Source organism: Paroedura picta, chromosome 1, assembly GCF_049243985.1.
Source record: "Paroedura picta isolate Pp20150507F chromosome 1, Ppicta_v3.0, whole genome shotgun sequence".
Classification (NCBI taxonomy): Eukaryota; Metazoa; Chordata; class Lepidosauria; order Squamata; family Gekkonidae; genus Paroedura; species Paroedura picta.
This window is the reverse complement of record NC_135369.1, coordinates 74059424-74070101: the sequence shown is the minus strand read 5'-3', so window position 1 is coordinate 74070101 and position 10678 is coordinate 74059424. Positions and strand designations below refer to the sequence as shown.

At 40.0% G+C, this 10678-nt stretch overlaps 1 protein-coding gene across 2 annotated transcripts in view; it reads right to left on the bottom strand.

Annotated features, from left to right (window-relative positions):
• Positions 1-1219: 1219 nt before the first annotated feature.
• The window catches only part of LOC143840181 (uncharacterized), a 29109-nt gene continuing 19650 nt past the window's right edge, over positions 1220-10678 (bottom strand). Inside the window, exons 8-11 of one of the 2 annotated variants that reach the window (XM_077343378.1) lie at positions 10284-10383; positions 9536-9654; positions 2182-7863; positions 1220-1866 (exon numbers count right to left, since the gene is read on the bottom strand). In XM_077343378.1, coding sequence (XP_077199493.1) covers positions 1858-1866; positions 2182-7863; positions 9536-9654; positions 10284-10383 — 5910 coding nt within the window. In that variant the 3' untranslated portion in view covers positions 1220-1857. Of the gene's footprint in view, positions 7864-9535; positions 9655-10283; positions 10384-10678 lie in introns of both variants that reach the window. The other variant, XM_077343368.1, reaches the window with a different exon arrangement.

Sequence of the window (10678 nt, the reverse complement as noted above, 5' to 3'; positions counted from 1 at the left end):
CAACAAATTAGCGAAACTTGTCGCTATAAAGGTAGCCCATAATGGAAGGGTGCCTCACAGAGAGACACCTTCATACACAGAAGCCCATGACTGGACTGAGCAAGTTGGTACACCAGCCTGGCAGAGACTGACTATGCAGTCAGTAGGGCCCCTCAACAAACATAGGAAGACAGCCTAGGTCTCCATCTCATTTGGCTTCACTAGATTTCTTTCTCTTGCCTAGAAAAACCATGCCAGATTTTCATCTGGTTTGAGCTGGACTAGAACCTTATTTTATTCTTCCAGCTTGTCAAACTGACAGCTAAATGTGCACATTATGGAAAGCCATCCCCTCCCAGCCAAAGTCAACCTGTGGTCCTCCAGATATCCGTGAACTACAATTCCCATAAGCCCCTGCCAGTGTTTGCTGGCACAGTTCATGGGAATTGTAGTCCATGAACATCTGGAGGACCACAGGTTGACTACCCCTGCCCTAGTGGACAGTGGGTCTGGCCTGGGAATTTCAAATTCTGTATAAAACCTTCTGTATCAAACTCCAAAGCATGTGTGCATACGTGCTGATCCCTCCACACCCAAAGTCCTTTCTACCCCTGATGTCGTCAACCCTCTCTTTGCTGCTTGGATCCAAGATAGGTGCAGTATTTCCCTAATCTTTCCCCCCTGTAGAACTTATTGTTTTTGCTTGTGTGTGTTTTTAATGTACCCCAATATTTCCCCCAAATAAATCCCCTTGAGTGTAAGCTTAATTGTCATCTTCATTTAAGAAGGGTTTCTCCAAATTTGTGGTAATTTATCCTACTATATTCTGGATTATAGCTCAGAGTTCTACAGATGCATGAAAGTATGTGCTCACTTGACAGATATTTCATTTTAAGCAGACCAAGTTCTTCCCTCATACCTACCCATAGCCTTTAGCAACCTTCAAGAACCCTGGGTACTTGAAACTCTATGGAAAAGAAACCAAAAACCTAAAAGATTACCTGGGGATATAAATTCTCTATTTCTAACACACACATTTCCACTATTTTCTCCTAAAACTGCATAAATCAGAGCCTGATTACTGCAACTGAAAGCAGTCAGAAAGGGACGCATGACAGACTCATTTTGCAGGAAGTTAATTGAAGGACAACCTTATCATTAGTCTGCATTCACTATCTTCACCTTTAGGATTACAAAACTGATTTCAGGGTGTGTTTGATTTGAAAAATACAAAAAAAAATTTAATGGCTTTGAACATTGTAAGTTTATTTTAGATTTACAGATAAAAACCCTTTTCATATATCCAAGCAAACATTTAACTACATTTCTCTTGAGAAGCTGTATAAGTGGAAACCTTCACACAACAGTATTTTGTGGCTCAGGGGATGATTCAGGCATGTAATGTTTGATAAATGAAGTGAATCCAAAGTTCAGTTCTTCTATTTCTTCTGGGTTGGATACTGCTAAATGATTTAACACAAACAGTTACTGTATACAATACAACAAAAGCAAATGTGATTTTCAAATCATATAAGTGACCTCAATATTCAGAGTCCAGGTGTCAGGCCACAACCTTACCAAATTGTTTTCTTCTCCAAAAGACGGCAGATTTTTTCCTCTCCTTTGTTCAGTGAGATGGCATCCACAGCAGGTTTTGTACAATATAGCATTACAGTCTTGATTACAATTCAACGAGTTAATTACAAATCAAAGACACTGGAAAATGCAGAACAGTCTCTTCATACGTTTTGTGCAACAAAACACGCATAACATTTCAAACCGAATTTTTCAGCTTAAATGTATCAGCAAGACTCTCCTTGTCCCTCAAGTGCTGAACAGCTGGTCCTTGCGCTTGTCAGTGTTGAACTGGAATGTTACTTACAGAAGCTGTGTAAATCAGAAACCATCAAAAGTCAAAGGAAAGTTCAAACAAAACAGCCCTCCCCGCAACCAAATAAACCCCAAATTAACCACAGCCCACAGATACATTATAAACATGAAATTCCATTTCGGTGACAAGAAATGGTAATAGACTGACAAGACAAAATTTTATACAATGCAGTCTACTTATTGAGGCAAAAAAATGGAAACTTTAGCTAATATCTACTGCAGAGTGCAGAATGTCCAACATGTTAAAACAGTATTTATAAAACTCCAGAAACAGCTACTCAAGCACTGGAATTAAATTTTGTCTGAACTTACCAGATCCTCTGTGGGGCTTTTGGTTACTTCCGACGCCAACTTATTGTCAATCTCACACATGCTATCATTACATTCTACCTCCTCCGTCTTGGTTAACTCCTTTGAAGGTGTTTGTCTCTCCTTCTTGATGACATACAATTCGCTGTCACCAGAGCCCCCCACTTCTAGAGATACTTCCATTGGATTTGGAAGACAGGGATCCATGCACTCAGTTGCTTGGCTTTGGCCAATACAACTCAGTGACAGCATATCAGAAGTACCGCTTTTACTATCTGTTTTCAGAAGAGCTTCAGAAATTGGCAGCATGCACTGTATTTTGAGAAGTGACAGGTCTGTTTCTGTGGTGCCATCATTTGGTGCAGAAGTTACCATGTGTGGGTTAGCTACATCAGACACCAAGGAACATATTTTAGCATCTTGATCGCTAGGGGTTAGTGCAGCAAAATCAATCACTTCTGGTTCAACCCCTGGCTGGCTAATGCCCAAATCTATAGTTTTGCTGGACTCTAATGAAATTGGTGCAATAGTTTCTAATTTGGGACTTTCAACAGAATCTTCATTTAGAATTTCAGATGGCAAGATATCCAGGTGTTCACGGTCCACATCAATATCCCCCAAGCTAAAATCAATGGTTTCTAACTCCAGACGTGGCTTCAGCCTGGATGGATCAGTAGCTTTTATTTCATTAGGCTTTGGAGAATCATTCTCATGTTCCACATTTAAATTCAGAGTAAGGGTTCCAGATTGATCAAAACTAAGTTGAGAGTAAGTTGTATTCAAGTCTAAGTCAGCAGCTGCTGGAGTATGTAAGACCTCTGTGTTCATGCCTGTGAAAGAAAGGGCTTCCTCTCCACTGAATTCTGTTGGAAGAACATCTAATGACTCTTCGACAGTCACTGGCTGAACCCTGCTAAAGCTTTCTTTTTCTGTGGAACCTTTCTCCTCACCAAATTCCATAGTAGATTCATCTGGTTGTGTTCCATCTTTTACAAATATAAATTCTACACGAGAATTAAGTTCTACATCATTTGAAGAAGAGATGCCAGCCAACTTTTCGGTTCCCTGTACTTGGAGATCCTTGGTTTCACAGTTCAATGACTGCTGGCTAATTTCAGGCTCCTCTTGTGTGCTACTTGTTGTTACATTAACCAGGCACTCAACTGGCATCTCTTCTGATTCAGGGACATGGACTACATTTAAGTTCTCATCAGCTTTTTGTTGGAAGTGAGCCAGCAGCCCCTCTTCTATAATGTTAATATGGAGAGTGTCTGATTCACTTTTATTTAAAGTTTTCAGTTCTGGACCAACATTCTGGGCCACTGAAACTTGAGGGCTTTCTCCAATGAATGCTGACTCAAGCCCATCAACCCCCCCATTTCCAAGTTTAAAATCTACTGATGAGTCTTTAGAATGATCCTGATCTGATGCTGCTACTTGAGGATTTTCTTCTTTTACTTCTGATGAGTCTGTTGGCTCCCAAGTCAACTGACTCCGATCACATGTGTCTGAAACCCAAGAAGAAACTGTCAGTTCAGAATTATCATTCATTTGTTTCTCTTCTGTTGGAATAGGCCCTTTTCCCTTGTGGGTTTCAACCAGCATCTCTAATAACTGAGACTCTGGATTTCCCTGATTAATTTCAGAATGATGTCCAGCTAAAACAGACACATTTGTTTCCATCTCCAAATTGCTTTTAATCTCACAGTGAACCTCCATGTTCTGCTTATCTTGTGGTTTCTGACTGATGCCCTCAACACTTGTCATGCCAATATCTATCATTGTCGGAGATTCCTTACTAGCTTCAGCCTCTTTTTCTGGCAATGGAGTAGCTAAGTCTTTATTATCAAGAGTTTTAAATGCAGCTGTCTGGGGCTGTAATGTATTGTTAACTTCTTCTAAAAGAGCACCATTACTTTCTGGCAACTGCATGGCTAGTTCTATTTTTTCAAACTCTGATGGCTCTTTGCTAACATGGTCTAAGGGAGGAACACTGTCTCCTGACAACTGTGCAATTAATTCCTCACTGTCAGAAAATTTAAACTCTGCGGTCTGAAGCGCTGAGGCATTCTTGCTAATTACTTGAAAAGGAGGAACACTACTTTCTGACGTCATAACTAATGCTGCAGTCTCAGTCTCTGTAGATTTCTTGCCCATATCTTGCAAAAGAAAAGTTTTATCTTCTGACAAAGGTATGGTGGCTTCATTATCTAAAGACATAAACACTGCTGACTGAAGCCCTGATGAACTGTTAATTGCTTCCAGAAGAGGAGTGCCACTTGTTGGCAATGCCATGGTGAACTTCGGAGTCTCAAGCTCTATAGGTGTCTTGTTAGCATCTTGCAAAGAAAGAACTTTATCTTCTGACAATGTGGATAATTCATTATCTGGAGATATAGACTCTGCTTTCTGAAGGTCTGATGCAGTCCTAGTAACTTCTGCCAGAAGAAGAGTACTGTTTGTTGGCAATGCCACGGTGAACTCAGTAATCTCAGGTTCTGCAGGTTTCTTGCTAGCATCTTGCAAAGAAAGAACTTTATCATTTGACACTGTGGTTAATTCTTTATCTGAAGATACAGACACCGCTATCTGAAGGTCTGATGAATTCCTGCTGACTTCTTCCAAAAGTGGAGTACCACCTGTTGGCAAAACCATGCTGAATTCTGCAGTCTCCAACACTACAGGTGTCTTGCTAACCTCTTGCATAGAAAAAGTTTTATCTTCTGATAACGGTGTGGCTGCCTCATTATCAGAAGACATAAGCACTGCAGTCTGAAGCTCTGATGCATTCTTGCTAACTTCTTCCAGAAGGGGAGTACCACTTGCAGGCAAAACCATGCTGAATTCTGCAGTCTCCAACTCTACAGGTGTCTTGCTAACCTCTTGCATAGAAAAAGTTTTATCTTCCAATAATGGTGTGGCTGCCTCATTATCAGAAGACATAAGCACTGCAGTCTGAAGCTCTGATGCATTCTTGCTAACTTCTTCCAGAAGGGGAGTACCACTTGCAGGCAAAACCATGCTGAATTCTGCAGTCTCCAACTCTACAGTTGTCTTGCTAACCTCTTGCATAGAAAAAGTTTTATCTTCCGATAACGGTGTGGCTGCCTCATTATCAGAAGACATAAATACTGCAGTCTGAAGCTCTGATGCATTCTTGCTAACTTCTTCCAGAAGAGGAGTACCACTTGCAGGCAAAACCATGCTGAATTCTGCAGTCTCCAACTCTACAGGTGTCTTGCTAACCTCTTGCATAGAAAAAGTTTTATCTTCCAATAATGGTGTGGCTGCCTCATTATCAGAAGACATAAGCACTGCAGTCTGAAGCTCTGATGCATTCTTGCTAACTTCTTCCAGAAGGGAAGTACCACTTGCAGGCAAAACCATGCTGAATTCTGCAGTCTCCAACTCTACAGTTGTCTTGCTAACCTCTTGCATAGAAAAAGTTTTATCTTCCGATAACGGTGTGGCTGCCTCATTATCAGAAGACATAAATACTGCAGTCTGAAGCTCTGATGCATTCTTGCTAACTTCTTCCTGAACAGGAGGCATACTGCTTTCTGCAAAATCCATGGTGAATTCTGTAGTCTCAAGCTTTATGGGGGTTTTGCTAACATCTTGCAAAGGAAGCACTTTATCTTCTGATGATGTGGCTAATGCATTATCAGGAGAAATAAACAGCGCTGTCTGAAACTCTGATGCTTTCTTGTTATCTTCTTCCAGAGGAGGAGTGCTTTTTGGAAATGACAAGGCAAATTTTGAAGTCTCAAACTCTATTGGTTTCTTGTTAACTTCCAAAGGAAGAGCTCTCTCTTCTGACAATGGCATGGCTAACTCTGCAGATGCAATCTCTGCAGGCTTCTTGCTAATTTCTTCAGAAGAAAGAATCTGTATGGTTAATTCTGCTCTCCCAATCTCTGATGATTTGTTAGTGAGTTCTGATGAAGCAGTGGTTTCTATTTCTAGTTCATTCTGAAGGGAAACAGAAGAACTTGACTGAAGATCATTACATTGTGTTGTTTCCTTATGTTTTGATATATTTTGTAAATCTAACAAGGAGATGTTCTGTGATTCCCCTTCAATACTAGTTGCAATTTCAGCATTTTTTTCAGAAGCTGCCCAAACCTTCTCTGCTTTCACTACTTCAGTTTCTGGGGTTCCCTCAGATACAGAAACTTTGTTAACATCTGAAGAACTGTCTACATTCTGTAGAGTCTCTTGTCTGGAAGAATGGATGTTTGGTTTAGAATCTGCGACTGTGTCTGTACTTCTCTCTTTTTCCACAGGATTTAATTTTCCTTTATCTGAAACTACAGAACTTGCAGGTTTATCAGCTAGACTTTTCCCACTGGTATTGTAAAATATGTCATAAAGATCTTTAGCATTACCTGCAGCCAGGCATGTATTCTTTTTCTCCATTTTTTTAGCATGGTCTTTAAAAACAGATGGTGGAGGTAAAGGACGTGGGCACATAGGCATTGCCAGTATATTTTTATCATCCTCAGATACACCTGGAGCCATGTCATCTGCCAGAATGACCGGTGCCGGTTTTGGTGGTATTATGGGTGGGGGTGGAAATAGCAGCCGTGATGGCAACACTGACAGTGGTGGTGGTGGTGGTCGCGGTGGCAGTGGGAGTAGAGGAGGGCGACGATGTGGTCGCTCAAACATGGGAGGTTGTTCTGTCCTTGTTGGCAGTACTGCGACTTCTTGTTCTCTTGCCAGAACTGCAAGCTCTCGTGCTTTGGCTTGTGCCTTTGCCACCAGCATCGCCTGTTCCTGCACCTTTTCCATACTTGCCTTTACATGCTCTGCAGCTTTTGTCTGATCCGCAGCCTTTGTCACACTTTCAGCTTCCGGTACCTGAGTCTCTGCCTGTTCTGGTAATTTTACATTCTCCTGAGAGCCCTTTAAAATGACGACTTCTCCCCCAAATGCTTTTGAAATAATATCTGGGGGTAGAACAAGTTCTGGATTACCCTCTTTTACAACAGGGAGTGGCTTGGTGGTGGCACCTGAAGATTTTATAGACAAGAATGTGTTTAGTGGTGCTGGCTTGCTGACGGTTGTGGTTGCGGACTTCCTGAGAACCATGACAGGAACTGGTAAATTTGGCCGGATTTTTGATTGTGATGAAGTTGAAACAACTGGTGTCCATGGACTAGTGTGTGGTATAACAGTTTTCCCAGATAACTTAATTGCAATAGGCTTAGCATTTGATTTTCCAGATTGAGACTTGCTTTCTTTCTCTTTGTCTTCTTCAATACATTCCTCATTAGGGGAAACTACATCTTTGCCTAGATTTTTATCCTCTTTCTCAGTTTTCCTCCAGCTAAACTTTCCAAAAGATGACTGCCTTGAGTCCTTTTGGGATTCCTCTTTCTTTCCTTCCTTTTTCTCAGCCTCTTTTTCATCCTTTTTTAATTTAAGCTTTATTCCAATTTTCTGGCCATTAGGTTCTTCTCTCCTTTTACCAAACTCATTTTCATTACTCTCTTCCAAATTTTTGGTAGGGTTCGATTCCTCTTTTCTCGCCATTTTTGCATTCTTTTCATCCCTATCCTCTTTCTGTTTTTCACACTGTTTCCGTTTCAGTCTACTTTCTGTTTCTTGAATCACAGACAATCCTGCTTGACGGTCCAGGTTCCTCCTTTCTTCATAGAGTGGATTTTCATCCACATGTTTCTGAGAGAAGAGGAAGAAAAATCTCAGCATTATTACTTAATATGGAACTGCATTAGTGGAACAGGAATGGCTGTTTCTTCCCAACCCCAATTATCTCTATCTGTCAAGAAATAGGGAGGATTTTCATAAATGCTTAGGATTCAGCATGTCAACGCAAGGAAATCATTAAAACCTTTGCATAAAAGCAAGGGAGTGTCGGGATATAAATCTAATAATAATAATAATAATATTTCACATCATGTTTTATGTCAATTAGAGATAAAGATGTAAAAGTTAAAAAAGAAATTGATGATACAGGGAAAGCACACTTTTGTAGGTTTTTAAAAATAGAAGTGTTAGGGGAAATTGAGGTATGTGTAATACTTCCTTATCAAACCTAAATGTTACTGCTTTAACATCATAAAATGCGTAATTTTAATAGATTAGCATACAGAATTATGCTATTTGGTATATTTATGTGATTTAAAATATATATGGTATGCACTACAATCCTTCCCGGGTATACGCAGAAATCAATCCCATTGTTCAATGGGACCTAAGTATGCTTAGGCTTGCAGCATTAGCTTTCTATAAGGAAGACTGTGACCAAACCTATGCTACAGAAACAGTTGCCAGCTGCAGTACCCTGTTGCAACTTATGTATATATCTCTTAGCTGTAAAGGACATCAGAGAAAGGAAAGCTCTTTATATACTGTTGGGCTGCCTTGAGCCATGGGGAAAGATGGGATGTTTTAATAAACAATTTAATAAATGTTTTAAATAAACAAAAACAAATGTTAAAAAATGTTTTCATAAATATAAAATAAAATAAAAATTCACAAGCAGGAATGGCCATGTATCCACCTCTCATGAAGATGGCAATACCCTCTAAGTGCAGAAGCATACACTATAGACCAGGGCCCCCAACCTTTTTGAGCTGCAGGAATTCAGACACCAGGTGGCCTGTGCAACCACAAACAGGCTACCACAAGTGATACAATGTCAGGGAATGAAGGTTATGTGTAACTAATAATACCTCTACATCATTTCAGATAAAAAGTTCTGTCTAACTAGAAGCCGTTTAAAATGCACATTGTTTTTTAAACGTTTGTGTATGCACCTTCAGTTACATAGTGAAGATTCTTGTGCTGAGGTAGCAGCTGCTGCAGAAGCTTTTTAAAACTCTACAGAAGCCCTGTAGTGCAAAAGCCCCGCCTGGCCCTTCTACTTTCTAAAAATGCTTGACAGGCTCCAGGAAAGATGTTGGCAGGGTGCTACAGCACCCGTGAACACCACAACTCCTGCTCTAGGTACATAAAGCACACAAATCCGAAAACATCTATATACATCAATAGCCCCATAATTTTAATGCTGTTCATATTATATGTCTTCTGCGAGTAAAATTTTGATTTTACAGAACACTGCACTTAGGCCAAGAGAAAATGTTTCAACTGAGGGTTTTTTCCAGTGCTCTCCACCATTTCCTATTTCTCCAATTTAATAAAACCTTCATGGAAAAAATGTTTTCCCCAGACCATCAAATATCTTTAATAATATCATGTAAACTGAAAATATTCCCAAACAGCTGATGTGAGCAATATTAATCCAGTTACATTTAATTAAAGTATTTCAGTAGAAAATGAATTTACGATATGTCTTCAAGGTACGACAACTCATAATCTGGATACTGACCGTATACTTCTCATTATGTGGATGACTTTTCACATGTTGTTCTGCAGATATCTGGTCACCAAAAAATTCATGGCAAAGCTGGCAGTAATAGCCGGTGACTGGGATTAGAAATTCAGAACCTGAAATGCCCCCAAAAGGTAAATGATCACCACAAAAAGAGATAAGGCATACAAAAATGTTCTTGCATCAGTGGAGCAGCACTTCTGCAAGAACAATGACATTCCTGTTGATGGATATCTTTGCCAATTCCTGGCCCCTCACTGCAAATCTCCACTTTACTGTCCACACTGTTCATGAGATTTCAGAGGGCTCATTAGGTTGCAGAAGTAGGGAACATGAAAATCCCATGAGCTTTGGTCATGGTAGTTTCAACCCAACACAAAGCGTTTTGCAGCTTATAGTAAAAAGCAAGTGGATCTAAATAATACCACAGAAACTGAACTATTTGCTGTGTATTCCATTTGAGACTCATGAAACTGAACTCTACTATCATTAACAATAGCTTGCCACTATGGAAGTCTATTCTAATTTCCTACCAGTGTTATTACAACATTGTATGCAGTTAAAAAATGAGTGTTTATTGCTTTTCAATCCCTACCCAATTCAGCAGCAGGAACAAAGTGCTTGTTTAAACCCTCAGTAATAAGGACTCCCTATCCTATGATCTGGTATCACCTAGTATGACAGCTGATCACTTTTAAGAAGAATGCTCTGAACAGTCAAAGAGAACAAGATGACAACAACATACCTTTTGCAGGAAGAGGTATCTTGTCAATACGTTTCATGGGGTCGTGCTTTGTTTCGGTTTGAATCTTTGAAGCCCATGGTCTATTGTATGGATCAAGGGTCTAATTGAAGAACAACAGAAACGTACAGACTAATTCATTAAAAAGAGGAAAGTTTTCCTGCCGATGTTCTGGAGCAACTCAGAACACGGGGAAAACAAAACAGAGCGAGGATATCAACAAGAATTTTATTTCTGTTCTCACTGCAATATATTCCAATGGAAATATTTTTAGAAAGCTAACAACTTACCAAGCAAAGACAGAATAATTTGGCACCATCAGTGGCTACTAGCTCTGGTGACTGAAGGGAGACTCCATTTCCAGAGGCAGCAAACCTCTTAAGACCGATGTTGGGAGT